Raw genomic sequence first — 19,512 nt, 5'->3', positions numbered from 1 at the left:
TGTTTTCTAGAGCTTTTCTATGACCTAAAGCCTGCACTTACACTTTCTCCTTTAAATATTTTTAAGGATTTTAAAGATTCCTGTGCAAATCTGGTTCCTGTAAAAAATGTGATCTACAGAGCCCTAGAAGAGGTGGAGAAGAAATTTAGTGAGAATGTTCTACCAGTATTGTTCAGTCCTGTAAATCTGAGTGAATACCCTGATTTGGAACCCATTTCCGAAAACTTTGATAATGGTAATTTGAGACCTCTTTGAGATCCCAGTCATTAATTTATCGAGCATATATTAAATGTCTCCCAGGTGCCATATCATGCAGCACGATTGAGAATATTGTAGTTAACAAAATTAATGCCCGTGCATAATTATATCTAATGACTACAGTTGACACGCTCCCGAGGTCTGCTAGGCTGGGTATTTAGACTGAGAAGACAATGAGAGCCCCACCAGCATCAGGCTATGGAGAAGAGGACAGGAGAACTCAGTCCCAGGAGGGTAGCACTGCGGTGTCTCTTCAGTGGAGCCCTTATAATATTATACACAAGAGTCCATCAGGTTCACTACCACCCACCTTGAGTGACAGCTCAGCTCTGGGTTGCAGGATCCATCTTAGCTTAGCACCACATGCTCATAGAAATCAGCAATGTGTGAGCCAGTTCTTCAACCCCATCTGGCCCATCTTTAAAGCCTGCCCATCATGAAGCCTCCCTTTGGTATGTGCCAGATCCTCGACCTTCCATCCAGGAAAGCCCCTCTTTCTTATACTTGTGACAACCTGGAAGCTATGTTAAGTTTCTATTTTTTTTTCTGTTTTGACATCTACCTTCTCTGCCCTCTGAACACTGGAATAGGAACACAGCACAAGTGTGTCTTTTACTTTTTTAGTTTTTACCTTGAGTGTCTCCTTTCTGTATGGGAAGCATAAAGTCTCCCTTGTGGAGTCTTCTCTGTCCCAGGACATGATGGGTGAACTCTGTCATGTGGCACTCACTAACCTGCAGTGATCGGGAGACTGGACATTCCTAAACATGTAATGCAGGAATGCTGCCTCTTGTCCCTGCTAGAGATCTCTAATGGCTTCCTCTTCTTCTTCCCTCTCCCTCCCATTTCAGTCTTACCACAGAACAAACTGTGTTCCAAAGAATTTGATAGAAGGGACCCGAACTCACAACTCAGTCTTGAACAAGGTAATTATACCTGGAGAATAGTTCTTATTGCCATAGAGACTATAAAGAAAAGGTGATCCTTAGCAGAATGTGCCTTGGGGCAAAACAGAAAGCAGAGAGGGGAGTGGCTAAGAACCTGATGTTAGCTTTCCTGCACTGGGACAAAATTACCCAGAAGAAGCTAGGCACTGAGGCAGAAAGATTGTGAGCTTGAAAGCAGCCAATTATACGTAGTAAAACTCCCTAAAAAACAAACCAGATACCTGAGAAGTCAATTAATTTCGGTTCATGATGTTAGGAACTTCACCGCAGATAGTTTGACCTCACTTGTTATGGTAGGGCATGACACCAAAGCAAGGGATTGGGAGAAGCAAGGCTTTTCACCTCATGGTGACCTGGAAACAAGAAAAGAGAATTTGCCTGTGTCTTTCAAGGATACACCTCCAGTGATCTAACTTCCTTCAGCTTGGATCTGCCTGTTAAAGGTAGCATGAACACCTACTAGTGCCATACTGAGGGACAGACCTCTAATACATGAGTCATGGAAGGAGGGGGTGCTTAAAATTCCAAGTGATTAGCCTCTAGTGAGATGTAGAATCCACCCAGAGTAACCATGACAACAGACGGCCAGCCTGATGTCCAGGATAAAAGAACCAGTGTCGGTAGCCAGATTGAAAGAGACTGACTACTCAGAAACAGTTGGGTCTTAGAGAAGCTCTGAAGGAGATGACCAGTATGGAACTGTGAAAGGTGAAGCAGTGTGGTTCACGGTGGCATCAAAGAGGAAATGCTCTGTAAGAGAGATTTCCTGATTTGTGCTGCCCTAATATGCTCTGGTCTCTGACATCAGAAGTGTGGTGAATGGTGTTTTTCCACACCAACCAACTCTCCAGACTTCAACAAGGTGTCTTATGATGTAATTATATTCTGATAAAGGCTCCAGTGTCACAAGACAACAGTCTACGTTATCTGCTGGTTACAAATTCTGGGGTGTGGCCCGTGCTTCTGGTCAACTGAACATAGATCAGAGGTTACCGTGGCCCCTCAGGTTACAGAACTTGTTAGCATAGTTCATGAACCTCTAGGAAACGTTAGCTTACAATTTATTAGAAAAGTTATAGCTCAAAAATAGTCAGCTAGGGTGAGGGGAGTTGGGGAGATGACTTCGTTGTCAAAGTGCATACAAGCACACTGGCTTGAGTGTGATCCCCTAAACTTGTGCAAAAAAAATTAAATAAAATAAACAGCTCAAGACACAGGGGCAGGTGGTAAAATCATAGTACCAGGGAGGCAGAGACAGGCAGCTCCATTGAGATCGCTGCCCAGGAAAACTGATGAGGTTTAGTCCAGTGAGAGACTCCATCTCTACAAAAAGAGGTCGATGCCACCTGAGGAATGACACCCGAGGTCTTCCTCTGCTCTCCACACACATATGCACACGAACAATAACCACATGGGAGAGGGACACCCCAAGGAATAATGGGGAGAGAACACAACACTCTCTTGTCCTCCCTGTGCACACCACCTTTCCTGCACTATGGAGTTTGCCAACCCAAAATCTCTCTGAACAGAGTCTCTTAGGATCTTTAACAAAAGTTCCATCATACAGGCATGGTAAATAAAATCAGTAGCCATGTGATCAAGTTAACTTCTAGGTCTTCTCACCTTGGAGGTCAGGGTTCCCATGCTGTCATCATGTCTTGTTCCCCTGGCAGCCAGCCCTCCACCCTAAGGGCTTTCCAAACTTTACCTCTTTAATGTGCACTGTGGTGTTACTGAGGAAGGCTGGCTATGCCCAAGGGTAGACTGACTCTCTTTTCACCTTAATCACTTGGGAACTCATCCAGGATTTGAGGAAATCTGGCCAGAAACAGGGGATGAAGACCAAAACTACCATTTCTTAGTATGTCACAGTCTCACTTTTGATGTTAGAAGAGATGGATTCGATATGAGAAATGTTGCTTGAGAACAACAATATTGCAGAAGATAGATAGAGGAAGACATACAGCAAGAAAGTGGTAGAGGTGTGGGAAGATCACACAGATTCTTTGAGACAGAGAAAGGAAGAGAGAAAGAAATGAATAAGAGCAGAAAGAATAACAGACAATGGTAGAAGGAACCATGTGGCTAGTTTCCTGCTTTGGTTATGATCTACTTTTGATTCCTGTCAACCCAAGCTGGTTTGAAGTATGGGCATCATTTAGATGCCCAGTTTATTGGTGAGGAAGCTGAACTTGGAGAGTGTTCACGATGTCAAATGAACAAGCAAGATTTCAGGCACTCAGGAGGCAGAGTCTGTGTTCTGGACCATATACTGCTAATCTGATGGAAAACATGAAACTAAAGTGGGGAAAATAGAGAGAGAAAATACAGGAAGGCATAGCATGAACAGGAGAAACGGAGGAAGGCTGTTACTCATGAAAAACACAGCAGGGATGAGCCATCAGATATGTACGGCGATGCCATACATATGATGCCATTTTATAAAAGGAGATGTGGTCTAGAGACAGCTAGAAACTCAGATAAGGACACTGGGTCAGGAAGCTCTGGGGGCACATGCAGGCATCCTATAGTCATTGATATGAAGACAGGTCACCACCAGGTGATAAAGTGGCCCAGGCAGGACTTTCTCAGCCAGAGCTGACCTTACAACCTATTCTCATGACTCGAATCTGATCTCGGGAATCATGGGGAGACTGTCAGCTCCAGATGGGCTCTGGATTGATGCTTCAAAGGTTCCTTCAGCTCTCGCCTGATAAAGACAAAGAGAGGTACCTGCTTCAGCACCTGAAATGAACATCTAATTTTTGTTTCTTAGGACCTGGTGACAGCTGCTCTCAAGAAAGCCTGACCTGGTCACCCTCCTCCTCATCTGATGGTCTGTTCTCTTTGACTCTGTTAACATTGCTGTCTCCTCCCATGTGAACTCGTTGACTTTCTGCTGTTGTGATGAAACCCCATGACCTAAAGAAATGTGGGAGGAAAAAGTTTAGTTCATCTTACGATTTATAGTCCACCATGAGGGGACATCAGGATAGAAACTTGAGACAGGGACTGACTCAGAGGTCATGGAGGAATGCTGTTTACTGGTTTGCTCCCCATGACTTGCTCAGCTTGCGTTCTTATATATCTGAGGACCACCCATACAGAGGGTGACACCTTCCAGTACTGTTATGCCAATCATCAGTCAAGAAAATGTCCCTGCAGATTTGTCTACTAGCCAATCTGATGGAGGAATTTGTCTCAATTGAGAGTTCCTCTTCCTAGATCATCCTATCTTGTTTTGTTGATAAAACAAAACCAACCCACACAGCTCACACATGGGATATTCTTTCCTCGTGTTTCTGATGTCCACAACATTTTCTGTATCTGTAGCTTTTCCAAGTTCAGGGTTTGAATATCAGGGTCTTGGTCCTCAGGTTTGACTAGTAAAGTTTCGTCTCCTGTATATCTTGCCCATATTCCTGAATTCACAGCTGCCTGCCTGTGGCTCTCTTGACTGACTAGACATGGCCTACATGCTCTGATCCTCTGTCCAGTGGGGGTTAGAGAGCGATGATGAACATGAACATCAAGGAGGCAGTGAATTTTCCTCTTTGGGTTCAGCTCATACGATCATGACACAACTGGACCTCCCAAATGGTCCTTCCACTTGTTACCAGGGTAACAGCTTGAGAGTCTCTCTCCAGGGAAGATAGACCAGTGAGGGGAAAATTTTTGATGTTTCATTTATTTACTTGTTTGTTTGTTTCCTTACTTATTCATTTATATGATTATTTGAGATAGGATTTCTGTGTAGTCCTTGACTGTTCTTGAATTTGCTCTGTAGACAAGGCTGACCATGAACTCAGAGATCCACCGGCTTCTACCTCCTGATTATTGGGATTAAAAGCGTGTACCACCACAGCCTGGCTCCTTTTGATATTTTAATTAAACCCTTGACCTTTCTTAAATTAATAAATACTTAAGCTATTACTTATTTAGAATATTCTAAATTCAATGCATTGATCATAATGAATATTATAATATTCTGTTTACAAACAGAACTTATAATTAAATTATAATTATAAACAACGATATATTATAATAATGAACAAATAAGAATACTATATTCTTTTTGATATATTGATACAGGTATTCTTGCAGTAATCTTCAGAATGACTTAAAAATGATGATGTCTCATTGCATTTTCAGAAAATGAAAATTTTCATTTAAGGGGAATCTAATCTTTTACTCAACTAAGTGTTAGGATTCAATTGTACTTTAAGATCCAGGGCAGATTAGGAATGTCTAGGTTCAACTTCTGCCTCTGTGATCCCAGACAGGTTATCTATCCTCTCTGGGCCCTAGTGTCATCTCCTATAAAAGGGATGTGATAGTGGTCCATGCTCCAGATGGACGTCAATTGATGTCAGGAAGAGCATCAATACTTGTGTCTGGTACTTCATCTCTGTTGGATGCATTTCTTCTTCTTCTTCTTTTTTTTTTTTACTGATTCAGTTATCAGTGTTAATTATACCTGCTTCCAGAATCTAAGCTTCTCACATTGCATAAATGGGATTTTTTTTCTCTCTGGATATCTAACATGAACACTAACTATGAAATCCATTATTCCTCAGCTTGGAGAAGTAATGATGGAGAAAATACCACCCTCATCCAGGGAAACCAAACTAAGAATCATCAATTCTCCATCCCTCATATTCACAATGGTATGTATGCAATAGTATTTATTTCTTTATTCCATGACTCATCTTTGCAAACACATCTCCAGCACTTTGGAAGGGTTACTATGTGGATTTTAGGTGGGATATGTCATTTTAGAAGAGACTTCTTAAAATTAACACTTTATTTTAAAATGCTTTCGAAGATTCACTTATTTTTGTTTTATCTGTGTGTGTTTTCTGCATTTATGTGTGTGTGTGTGTGTGTGTGTGTGTGTGTGTGTGTGTGTCATGTGTGCCCCTGGTGCAAATAAAATAATTACAAAATAAAATCTGTTTTAGCTATGAGTTTATTTGAAAATGGACTATCAGAAGACCTCAATGAAACAGTAAAGATTAACCACATGAGAGGAGATACTACCGGTGACGACACTGATGAACTGCAAAGGCCCCAAGCAGCCATATCGCCAGGCCCAGGTTCTGAGCTGGAGGGTAAGATGGACTCAATATTAGCATGAAGGGCTAAGCTCTGGGAGGGAGCAGAGGAAGGCGCTGGTATCTGATACAAGAAAAACCACTTAGGCACAAAGAAGCAAAGAGAACACTTGATGCACTGTTGAGACCTGGAGGGGTTTGTTGAAAAAGAAACCCCAGAGGGAAAGAGTTGGAAAAGTCTTACCAGGGCAAAGAGAAGCTAAGAAATAAGAGTTAAAGGTTTTGGCTAGGGAGTCCTGAAGCACAAACACCTTCCAGGGTGGGGTGGCCGCATGTGAAGATGGGGCTAGAAGTAGGAACGAGAGATGAGATCAGGGGGAGGGATGAAGGTGGAAACTGGGAAAGACAAGGCTCTTGGGATATCACCTGTGGCCTTTCCATCTTCAGAGTCCTGTGAACTAGAAGTCCAACTGAGTGACAGAGATGCAGGCCTGGAGCCTCACATCCCATTGCCCTGCAGCAACGAAAGTAACTATTATTTACCTTCCTGGCTTTGTTTGTCAGGTGGTCTGTATGGGTTTGGTAGAACTTTGTTTTGTTTGTTTAAAAAAATTCTTAGTCATTTTCAAAACTGACTATTGAAAAAAATGTTAGGTGTATTTGGGGCTGGGAGTGTAGCTCTGGGGTGGAATGCTTGTCTAGCATTTGTGAGATCCTTGGTTCAATCCAAGCACTGCAGAAACACACACTAACATGCACACATGTACCCATGCACAAGCATCCACACACCCCAACATACACATCATTTCAGAGGCAGCATACAGTTTTAAATATGCAATTGAAATGGCTGTATCAAGGTATGTGTATTACCTCACATACATTTTCATGGGAAGAATATTTAAAATTCATGACCTCAGTGATTTCTTGAGAACTCAATATATTGTTAGTCTTATCATGTTATATAGTGTACATCTTGAACTTATTCTTCATGACGGAAATTTTATGTCCACTATGGCCTCAGCCCCCCTCCTCATTCCCACTTTACTTCACCTGAGTCAGACCCTTTCCCAGGCCACCAAACGTGAAATCGTGTAGCTTTAGCTTTTCTGTGTAACAGAGGGCCAGTTTGTTGAGGTTTCTGTCGTGCCTGGTACTCAACAGCCGGCAAGCCCCAAAGAAAACCACACAGAGATCTCCAAAAGTTACAAAATGATTGGTCCATTAGCTCAGGCTTCTTGTTAATTCTTGCAGCTTATATTAACCCATTATTCTTATCTATGTTAGCCACATGACTCGGTACCTTTCTCAGTGGGGCAGCTTACATCTTGCTTCTTCGGAGTCTAGGCAGGAGTGAAGAAATGGGCTTCCTCCTTCCTAGCATTCTCCTGTTCTCATCGCCCTGCCTCTACTTCCTGTCTGCTTGACCCACCTATACTTCCTACCTGGCCAATCAGTGTTTATTAAAATAAACAGATTGACAGAATATAGACAATTCTCCTGTACCACTTCCCCTCTTTTTTTTAAAAAAAAGGAAAATACCCATAGTCCATTTTTTTGGGAATGTGGGCATAGTATTCCAGGCTACTTCCTGCTGGTTGGGGGCATTGATAACCTTATGGTGACCTAAAGAAAATTTAGAATTATAGTAAAGTCCTCACTGGAGTATTCTGTGAGTCTTAATCATCTCAGGCAGCAGTCTTGAATCTGTTCTGGATGTAGAACTCAGACATCCGGGCCATCTGTTCCTATCAGAGATTTCTCAGGTGGTCTTCTTTGATCAAATCTGATTTGTTTTAATTCAGAATGAATCCACAGTCTTTCATTTCCTGTGGAAAACAGCAAAATCTCTTCTCCAAAGTAACATATCTTCTGACTTCAATTTTGAAGTCAAGGTATTTTCAAAATACCTATCTTGGATTAATTCAGCAGCACTTATAAGCAAATATCTTTTAGCAGCTGTTGCTCCTTACTCAACATTAAAACAATTCAAAGAGAGCATAATAGCATACAGTATCAAGATTCTCTGTGTATTTTCATCTTTATGTGACTTTATTTTAACCTCTATTTGTTTTACTTGTACTTTTACTTTTTGAGACAGGTCCTCTCTATATCTTTATACAGAGAATAACTCTGTAGACCAGGCTGTCCTTGAACTCACAGAGATCCGTCTGTCTCTGCCTCCCCAGTGCTTGGATTAAATGTGTCCACTACCACACCTTGAATTCACAGAGGTCTGTCTGCCTCTGCGTCCCAAGCTTTGGGATTAAAGGCATGTGCTACCACACCTTACTACTCTCTTTCTTTCTTTTTTATTTTTAAAGACTTTAACCTTTAGCCTGCATATATTTTTTAACACACTGTAAACCATTTAGAGGTTTTCTTTGTCTTTGAATCTCTCTTTTCTGTATCTCTATCTCTTTTTTGATCATATGAGTCTTTAATTTACTAAGCAATATGCTTCATGAATGTTCTTCCTCATCCATGTTGTCTCCACTGATGTGGTCTCCTTCACTTTAAGACTGTCTGGGAGTGTCTCCCATGTGAACACCACATTCTCTCCAGCTGTTGGCAGCTGTTCATGCTGACTCCATACATGGAGCTTGTCCGGCTGTAACAACTGCAAGCATCTCATTAACAGATTGATTTTAATTCTCCGAGTTCTGTGCACAGTAGAGAGGACGGTCTAACCATATTTTCAGTTGTTTTTGAGGAAACTCCATACTGTTTTTATCATAACAGATGTAGGCAATTATACCCCACTCACATATACAGGGCTCCATTTCTCTACATTACCAATACTTCCTCTTGTTTATCTTTTTGGTGGTGGCCATTCTAACTGGTGTAAGGTGACATCTCTCTGGAATTTCTTGTTCCCTGACCATGGTGCTGGACATCCTTGTTTTCCCATGGTCATCCACAGTCCTATTGAATAGAAGCACTGAGGTTGGGCATCCTTTGGTAAAGAGAGAACTTTTCACCCTTGAGTACTGATGTTTGCTATGAGTTCTTTGTAAATGGCTTTGAATTATAACTGCATATAATTTCTGACTTTCAGATTAGAAAGGTATCTGATCCTGGTCCTTTTTAAAAAAAATAGTTGAGTTTTAATTATGAATTTAACCTTGTGGCTTGTCTTAAGAAAAGCTGGAGACCTTCTGCCTTCTGCCTGGACATTTATACCTTCCCATAAATTTGGAAAGTTATCTGTTGTATCCTCAAAGTTCTCATTCCCTGTTCCTTTACAAAGGAAATAGGTCTAGCTTTTGAGGTGAGTCATTCAAGAGCCTAGGACTACAGTCTATGGCAGACTTGGAGACTCATATCACAGTTACTGGCTTTGGCCTCATAGGGGCCTGCTTAGTGCTGAGTTCTCTGGGGCAGCACCAGCATTGAGGTCGAAGGTCAAACCTGGTTCTTGGCTTCTCTGTCCTCCCTTAGTTGGAAATTTTCTCTCTCTCTATGCTGTACTGCTGGGGTTAGGGATTATTTAAAGTGGCCAAGCTCTATGTATCTTTTCTTATTTCTTGGACCATCTAGGTGGTTCCCTTAGTCGTTAAGAAGTTAATTTCATGCATACAGATGTTCAGTCTCATGTCGGGGACGGCTGGGTTGGGTATAATTGCAGGATTGCTTTCAAATCAGCTTTTTCCTGTATTAAAAATACATTTTAAAATGTATTCTTTGCTTTTCTAGAATAGTAAACATGCTCTTTTTTGTTTTCGCCCACATTGTCTACCCCCACCAAGACACAGTCGCCTGGTGATTTTAACACCTGTGAGAGGGGAAATTGTTGTTGTTCTCTTTAATAGAGGGGTGCCCCTGGGTGGCAAAAGCAAGGAGAGAGAAAAGGGAGGCACCAACTAGAGAACAATAAATAGCAATCCCGGGCAGGCAAGCAGGGTAGGGTTTAGAATAACATGCAGCCCAAACCTTCCCATGCTGGCTGAAGGATGGAATGACTGGTACCTTTCTTCATAGAAGTTCAACGGAACAGAGATCCTGTAGGACATTTCCTATCAGCTTTCAAGGAAGGAGGCCCAGTGGAGAGCCCTGCAGATAAAGACTGGACAGTGCTGATGGGAGACCTTTGGTGATGCTTGGGGAGAGACAGACATGGAAGGATGACCTGAGACATCCAGGAGTGGACAACAGGGTAGACAGCTAGGTGTGGCAAGAAGACTTCCCCAGGTCAGGTGGCTCTCTCCTCTTCACCTCCTTAGTCTTATGCTCAGAGTACGCCTCTGCCTCCCCTTGGCCCTGAACCTGAATTAAAGTGACTTTTCAAGTAAAGAGGGGGCTGTGAGGCCGCCCTCAATGCTGCTGACCCCAGTTTGAGCTCCAGGGCTCACTTGGTGACAGGAGAGAAGTTACTCCCACAGATGTTCTCTGACTGCCACATGTGTTGTGGTTCACATGTACTAAGTGAGTAAACACATAATCAATCAATCAATGATAAAATATAGAGGGAGAAAAGTATGAAAAATAGGAAAGTAAACAAATAGTGGGAACTAGGCAAGGCACAGAGAGCCTGATAGAGGAAAATTGTCAGAATGGGCTGTGAGAAATGGGGAAACTAGCATGTCACTTCTGCTGATCAGGATAAGATGTCTCCTCGGTGAAATGACCCTGTAATCCCCTCAGATCATCAGGACCTCACTTATCTTGAGTTTCACTTTAAAAGATCTGCTACTTCGTAAACACACATCTCCGGCCCAGGTCTCCCCACTTGGTTCATTTTCCCAAGTGCCTAGAGACCTTCCAAAGACCCAACAGATGTCTCTATGTGGAGACTGTTTTGGTATCTTTTGTTCAATAATATAACAGAAGAATGCACACACACATACACACGCAAACACACACACACACACACACACACACACACACACTAGTGGTTTATAGCTTCTCTCACCTCATTTGGCCCTGTTTTAATTACAAATTTCACCCTTCTCCAGCCTGCCCGTGTGTGTATGCCCAGCCTAATCACCCTATGTTGGACCCCATCACACTCACTTAAACTAGAGGAACAGGCTTTTGTCTGACTTTGCCCCTCCCATGTGTTCCCTCCAAATCTCTTGTCTTCTGCCAAAGAAAAATCTTCCAAGAATGCATTGGAATGGTGACATGGCTCAGATTATGATGACTGGCTGCACTGGCAGAGGACCCAGGATTGTTTCCTAGCAACCACAACCATCTCTAACTCCAGTTCTGGGGAATATGACACCCTTTTCTGATCCCCTCAGAAACTGCATGCACAAACCACCACACAGAGAAAGCATTCACCTAAATAACACAAAAATAAAATAGGTGCAAACCAGTTTGTGTGGCTTTTAGAGCCCAGTGCCTTCTGCAGCTCTCAGCACTCCGCACTGTCAGAGTGACAATGAAGGTTGGCACCCATGCTCCTGTCCCCATCACTGGTCTCTTACCCTAGCACCACATCCCACCACACCTACAATCTGTAGGCTCCTGCCTTTGCTATGCCCTGTCTCTGCGGCTTCTGCTGGTTCTGGAAACCCTGTGATTTGGGGAAACAGTTGGATGTAATCTCTGAAGTTTGAAAACACATATCCCAGAGTTCAACAATGACATTCCTCAGCAGAGGAGAGGAGAAATGTGTGTTAATCAGAAGACACAGAAAAGGCTGGGTGTAATACATGCACACAGGAGAAGGAAGAGGAATAGCAGATCAGGAGTTCTAGGTTATCCTTGGCTAAGTAATTTGAGGCAAGCCTTGGCTATAATGCAACCCTGTCTCAAAACAAATGACTCAAAACACAAATAAGAAAGAATTCTCTCAACAGGAATTATCTTAAAAAACAAATAATTAAAGCATAGTAAGTCAGCATATTTCTTTTATTTGTTTGTCTTTTGTTTCTTTTTTTCAAGATAGGGTTTTTCTGTGTATCCCTGACTGGCTGTCCTGGAACTTACTTTGTAAACCAGGCTGAACTCAAATTCAAAGCTCCACCAGCCTCTGCCTCCCAAGCACTGGAATCAAAGGCATGAACCACCACTACCAGCCTAAGTCAGCATATTTCTATAATAACAAAAATAATAATACAGAAGAATCTCACAAACATATTAATATGCATATGTAACTTATATATACACACATGTACATATATCAATATTGGAGTGTTTTACTTCTTTGAGAACAGAGATAAGTTAACATGGTTATAATTTCTTTTATATTGGTTATATAAGCAGCAAAATTAATTTAGGCCTTGAAACTGAAGATGGTAGTTGACTTGAGAATTACTGTAGAGACAGTGGAATGTGTCACCTAGAGGCCTCTGGGGTGTCGGTCATCTGCTTTTCTGATCCAAGTGATAGTTTCTCTTTGCAATCATTTAAATACCACTTTTATATATAAATGTTAATCTGCAGTTAAAACTTTAATTTTGTCTTCATTTATTTTTTTTGAAAGAGGGTCTTGCTATGTAACCCAGGTTGCCCTTGAACTTAACATTCCTCCCATCTTAGCATTCAAAGTGCAGGGTTTGCAGGTGTGTATGGCCTTGCCTGGTTACTTTTTAATCTTTAAAATATCAAAACCAACGATCTATCCAAGGATTCAGTGGATAGAAGGGAAGGGAAGAACAGAGTGGGTGGGGGATTGCAGGGAGAGGGTTAACCATGTATTCAAAATGATGTTCTAGGGAGTTGAATGAAAATTCTTTGAGTGTATATGTGTGTGTTTGTGTGCATACACATGTACTGGTCTGCATGTGCATGTGTGCACATGTGTGCTGAGGCCAGAGGTCAACCTCTGGTTGTGTGGTGCTGTGTAGCTGGACCTCGCTGACTAGTCTAGACTGCCTGTCTGGCCAGTGATGCCCTGGGACCCACCTGTCTCTCTCTCCAGAGTGCTGGGATTGCAAATGGATGCCATGTTAGGTGTCACTTTTTCGTGGATCCTGGGAATCGAACCTACGCTTGCACAGCAAACACTTTGCAGCCTGAACTGACTCCTCAATCCCTAAAAATAACTTCTTCATTGTAATTTGGACCAGGAGCAGAGCTACCCAGCCATGGAATCAAAATTCGTCCTTGTTCTGTGAATCTGGTAAACATAAAGCAAGAAAATTCTTCAGTTTTCCTGAGTGGTGAACATCAGACCCACACAAGGACCGATCACAATCAGGCCTCTGCAGTAATAGGTAAGGAGGACGGACAGAATTGCTACAGCTTCCCAGGCAAGAGGCTTAGACAAGTCATCAGGGTCCTTTGGGGGCAGTGCAGGTAGCCAGGTGGAGGCAGGAAGGGAAAGAGGCCCACCAAAGCCAACCTTCACCTTAGCAGAAGGAGGTGGGGAAAATTAAAGACAGAAATGAGAAATGGAAGCTAATAAATGGTGAGGCCAGATTTTCTTTTCTAAATTAAGAGAAGGCAGGTGTATGTGGTAGGGGGAGGGTCGGTAGGAGTTAAGAAGAGAGAAAAAATATCAGGGAAGCCTACCAAGGACCAAGAGGTCCATCGCTGGGTGCAGATGAAGAACAGGATGATGAACAGAGCCAAGAAGAAAGCTAAGGAGTGAAAAAGAGGTAGGTGAGGGTGTGGGAAAGTGAGAACCAGAAAGAGGGTACAGACAAGATGCTTGTCAGTTGCTAGGAGGGACCACCTCTATGACAGCTTGGTCAGTTGTTGGTTCACAGCCTTAAAGGAACAGTGTACAGCCTGGAGTTAACTATTCAGGTCTTCTTAGTGTTCACACTCAGGTGTTCCCTACCATGTGTGCCTACTGTCACCCCTAAGGTGTTGCAGGATATTTGATCACACTGGGCAAAGATGTGTCACTGTTTTACTTCACCTGCATAGGGCACCTTCAGATTGATTCAATAAAGAGCAGAAAACTATACGGAAGACAACAGGTAGTACTTCTGGACTGAGATGAAATCTCAGGGAAGAATCTGAGAGGTGGGGATTTGCCAGCCAGATACAGAGGAAGTTGAAAGTACTGTACTGAGGAAAGGCAATGAGCCATGTGGCGAAATATAGATTAAACAGGTTAAAGTTTTAAGAGCTAGCTGGGAACAAGCTTAAGCTAAGGACAAGCTTTCATAATTAATAGGAAGTCTCTGTATTATTATTTGGGAACTGGCAGTTCAAAAAATTTCAACTACACTAAGATGCTTAAGGCACTTTTCTTTCTTTCCTTCATGCAGATCTTACCAAAGATGATTCTGAGGATGAAAACAACTGCTCAGAGGAATCAACCTCAGTCACCTGCCAGTCAAGTAAGGAAGCCCAGAGAGCAAGACAGGCTGTGGGCATCTGCTCTCAAGCTACTGTTTTATGATGGGTTTTGTTCTGAGTCTGTTCTGTATGATGGATCCCTGAAACCTGTTCAGTCCATTGAATTTCATTTGCTTCTTTTGGAAAATGCAGGGAGATCATTGTATACACTTCGGGGGATTAATCTTAACCTATTAGTAGATAGAGTCATCCATTTTTAACACAATAGAAACAGTCATGTGTATGTGTGTGTGTGTGCATATGTGTGCGCATGTACACTTGGGCATATGTTCATGTGTACAAGTACTGGTGTGCATGATCATGGAGGTCAGAAGACAATCCCACGTGCTCATCCTCACCTTCTACTTTGTTTGAGATCTAACCTCTTCTTCATTGACATGTATGCCAGGCTAGCTGGACCACAGTCTTCCACAGATTCTATCTTGGCTACCTGTCCTGCTGTATGAACCCTAGGATTACAGTTTATTCTACGGTGTCTGATTGCACCATCTTGGGTTAAGGTCCTCATGTTTGTACAACAAGCACTTTAACCACTGAGCCATCACTGCGGCCTCAATGAGTTTGTTTCTTAAACTAATTATCATGTTTACTAAGTGTTAGACTCATCTAATAATTTTTATAGAAAGCAAAAGGCTTCCCACTCCTTTATTGGAAGATCATAGTTCCTCTAAGTAGAAACTTAGACAAGAGTCCAAAAGCAACTCAACTAGCTATGTGGTTAAGTAGACAGAAATAGAGGCTCAAGATAAAACATTCTGAAACCCAAAGTACTGTTCCCAACAAAATTCTTCATCAAGTCATGGCTTTTGGAGCAATTTTTCAAAAGACATTACAAATAACATGCACTTCTTTCTTTATATCATCCTTAAAGAACAACTAGAACAGACATATACATCCTTTTCTCCTAGTTGAAAAAAACCAGTCACAGATGATATGTGTCTATGTATTCTTCAAAGACTAATGGAGTATTAGACTGTCATCCTGCATACTGAGTAGTTTCTTTCCTAAACTGTGGGATAGGAAGGTTTCTGGGTGTGATGTCATGAACCTGTAAGCCACTCTGGAGGTGGAGCCAGGAGGATCAGGAGCTCAAGGTAATTCTCGATTGCACAGGATTCTCTCATGCACACACAAACACAGAAACACACACATGTAGAAAGAGGAGAGAGAGAGAGAGAGAGAGAGAGAGAGAGAGAGAGAGAGAGAGAGACTAGAAAGGCTTGATTATCTCAGCCCTATTTGGGTTGTTGAAAGATTAAGATTCTATAGTGTGCCCCTTGGTGATTCCTTTCCTAGATCCAGAGACTTTAGGCATGTGCTTCCTCAGGGAAAACACACTAGGACAAAACCTGAGGTCAAATGAAAACGCTTCTCGGTCTTAAGGTTACAAAAGAGCAAACTTTGAAATGGTGCCTTCATTTTAGTTGCTCATGTGTCTTTTGTTTGTTTGTTTTTGTTTTTGTTTGTGGTGTTTTTTTGTTTTTTGGTTTTTGTTTTTTGTTTTTTGAGACAAGGTTTCTTTGTAGGTTTGGAGCCTGATGTAGGAGGGTCATCTGTCTATGTGTTACTTTCATTGGTTAATAAAGAAACTGCCTTGGCTTTTGATTGGACAGCAGCTTAGATAGGTGGAGTAGACAGAAAAGGATGCTGGGAGAAAGAAGCAGAGTCAGGCAGACGCCATGGAGCCAGCTGCCAGGTCAGACTTGCTGAATCTTTCCCAGTAAGCCACCACCTCATAGTGCTACACACATTATTAGAAATGGGTTAATCAATATGTACGAGTTAGCCAATAAGAGACTAGATATAATGGGCCATGCAGTGTTTAAATGAATACAGTTTCCGTGTAATTATTTCGGGCATAAGCTAGCCAGGCGGCCAGGAGCCGGGCGGGATGAAATGCAGCCCATTGCTCCTTTTACAGGAACCTGTCCTGGAACTAGCCTTATAGACCAGGCTGGCTTCGAACTCATAGAGATCTGCCTGCCTTTACCTCCCCAAGTACTGGGATAAAAGGTGTGTGTTACCACCACCTGGCTTTCATGTATCTTTTAAAAGTAGAAATATGTTTTAGATTTTAGACTACAAATACACTCTGTGTCTATGGTTTAAAAGCAAAAATATTATTTTTCATAGAAATGTGGGAAGTATCAGATCAATGGCAATTGTTCAACATAAGATTTTCAAGGTCTCTTTGTGGTGTGTGTGTGTGTGTGTGTGTGTGTGTGTGTGTGTGTGTGTGTTTGTGTGTGTGTGTATTCACATGTGTGTATACTTGTAGAGGCCAGAGGTCAGTATCAGGTGCTACTCTTAAAGAGACATTCACCTTGTTTTTTGAGAGAGGGTCTCTCATGGTGGGGGGCGTTAGAACTTACAAATTTAGCTACGTTGTCTAGCCAATGAGTCTCTCTAGCTCTGGGATTGCTTGTGTGATTCACCATGGAATGTAGAAATCCAACTCATGTCTTCATGCTTGTTGTCAAGAACCTTACCAACTGAACTATCTCTTTGGGCTCTTCAACATAAGACTTTCGAAGTTTCCCTACAAGAAATACAAGAGATAATGGGAATTCAAAAAGATGAGTGGGGGTGGGGAGGGGGTGAGTAGGAAGTCAAGTCTTTGGAAGAAAAAGGCCAAGTGATTTCAGATGGCCCCTTGACAGTGAATTGCATCATTGCATCTGCCTACACATCAAAATGGAGTTTCACTAACCTACTGTTATGGTAATTTAGAAAGGCAGACCCATGTGCATGGATGGAGGCCAGGCTTTTTAAGCAGATTCAGGGTAATTCTAAAATTTTTTATTAGGGAATTTCATACTAAATTGATTTCTTGTTCACAACCAGAGGATTCCAGATACTTCTACTATTTGGTACAGTGATCAATATTCATGTCTTAGAATCAAATGAGGGAAAGGGGGCGTGTGAAGTCACAAGCTCAAGACACTAGATTGTACCAGAAGTTGGCTAGAATTGCAACTTCTGAACTATGGGATGTCCAAATTGAACTGTAATGGCTAGAATTGTAATCCAAGCATTCTCCATAAACTTTGATTCTACAACTCTAGGGTACCACTTTTTGCATTCTTCTTCTCTGGTCTTATCAGAAAATCCAAACTCACCAGAGAATGATTTATCTGGACAATGTCAGCAGAGAGATAAAATGAAATATAGCAAAATAAATAAACAAACAAACAAAGTAGTAAAAGGGCACTCTCTTTACTCCATGAGATTGTACCTATTAATACTAAAGAGTGGAAATAGTTCATTTAGTTTCTGCAGTGGCTTTATAGTTTATAGAGTATAATAAGAATAGAATTCTTCTGTTTATTGATAACACTGTCATTTGTCATTAGCTTAGAAAGTCTACAAACAATAATTTGTGCTATTTACATATCAAGCAGATAAATTTTTTTTTTCTTTGGTTTTTCGAGACAGGGTTTCTCTGTGGCTTTGGAGCCTGTCCTGGAACTAGCTCTTGTAGACCAGGCTGGCCTCGAACTCACAAAGATCCGCCTGCCTCTGCCTCCCGAGTGCTGGAATTAAAGGCGTGCGCCACCACCGCCCCGGCTCAAGCAGATAAATTTGACCTAAGGGTGTTCTCTAAGGTTTCTGGTCTGCCTGGTCCTGCAGTCATCAGTCCCAAAGAATCACACAGAGATCTACATCAATTATAAACTGATTGGCTTTTCTTATTAACTAATTTTTATAACTTATATTAGCCCATAATTCTTGTCTGAATTAGCCCCGTGGCTTGGAACCTTTTTTGGCGAGGCAGTCACATCTTGCTTCCTCTGAGGCAGGGATGTACTTAAACTTCCCTCTTTCCAGAGTTCTCTTGTTCTCATTGTCCCACCTCTACTTCCTGCCTGGCTGCCCTGACTCTACTTCCTGTCTGGCTAATGGTCAATCAGCATTTTATTAATGATTGTACAAGTGATAGGGTACAGACCATTGTCCCACAGCATAAGGGCTGCAGAGCTGGCTCAGCAGTTAAAAGCACTTACTGCTTCTGCAGAGAATTCGGGTTTGGTTCCCAGCACTGAAACTCTCTCTGCAGGGCTGGCATCTTCTTCTGATCTCCAAGGGCACTAGGCATGCATGTGATGCACAGACAAGCAAACAATCATGTGCAAAATAAAATGTTTTAATCTTTTATTAAATATCAATTTATTCTTGATTGCCAAGATTTATAACAAATTATTTAAAAGTAAAGGCCAATTTTTAGTCCCCATTTAGTTACTTGTTCCATTTCACTCTATGCATACTAAAGTCAAATATGTGAAAATACCTGTTAATGCTCAACATTAATATATCTGATTTATGATGCAGAAATTAAACACTCAGTTGGTACATCAATTGTCACTCTTGTCAAAGCAGCTTATTTTCATAATTCAGAAATAGGTTATTAGGACAGCCAAAAGACAAAATTTAAATTCAGATATGAAAGACTCTAAATGCATTTCTGAGGCCTCTCAGCTCTAAAGATATTTTCTGAAGCCTCTTAGCATTTGGAAATGGGACAGTCACCCCCCCCACCAACACACACACACACACACACACACACACACACACACACACACACACATATGCTGGACTGCTCATCCTCCTGTGTCCCTGTGAATAATCTTCAAACATAACTCCATTCTGGGAATTGAGGCAAAGACAGCCCACAGATGTTGACTCAGTTCCTGATGTATTGATTTAGTCACTAAAACAAGGTCAGGATGGACCACAGATGCTCCCCTTATCTCACCTGACCACGCAGCTATTCTCCTGGCCTGGAATAGATCAATCACTGCTTATAATAAGCCAATCCAATAAGTTGGAAAACAACCTATGGCCCCCCCTTGTGTCTGTGGTTTTTTGCTTTAAAAGATGGACTGTAACAGCTATCGGATGTCCTTCATAGCCCGAACCTGGAGGGCCCTGTCATGACAGAATAAAAATCCTCTTGCTTTTGCATCAATTGAGGTTATGTGAGTGGTGTCTGGAGCAAC

At 41.9% G+C, this 19,512-nt stretch overlaps 1 protein-coding gene across 1 annotated transcript in view; it reads left to right on the top strand.

The window, feature by feature from the left end:
* The window catches only part of LOC146896140 (nuclear autoantigen Sp-100-like), a 76,696-nt gene that overhangs the window by 20,260 nt on the left and 36,924 nt on the right, over positions 1 to 19,512 (top strand). Inside the window, exons 3-10 of the mRNA XM_087905018.1 lie at positions 67 to 235; positions 1,110 to 1,184; positions 3,982 to 4,041; positions 5,783 to 5,872; positions 6,167 to 6,316; positions 6,707 to 6,787; positions 13,273 to 13,419; positions 14,425 to 14,496. Coding sequence (XP_087761144.1) covers positions 67 to 235; positions 1,110 to 1,184; positions 3,982 to 4,041; positions 5,783 to 5,872; positions 6,167 to 6,316; positions 6,707 to 6,787; positions 13,273 to 13,419; positions 14,425 to 14,496 — 844 coding nt within the window. The remainder of the gene's footprint in view (positions 1 to 66; positions 236 to 1,109; positions 1,185 to 3,981; positions 4,042 to 5,782; positions 5,873 to 6,166; positions 6,317 to 6,706; positions 6,788 to 13,272; positions 13,420 to 14,424; positions 14,497 to 19,512) is intronic.

Source organism: Myodes glareolus, chromosome 1, assembly GCF_982192425.1.
Source record: "Myodes glareolus chromosome 1, mMyoGla1.1, whole genome shotgun sequence".
Lineage (NCBI taxonomy): Eukaryota > Metazoa > Chordata > Mammalia > Rodentia > Cricetidae > Myodes > Myodes glareolus.
The sequence above is the reverse complement of the archived record's forward strand: the minus strand, read 5'-3'. Positions and strand labels throughout refer to the sequence as shown.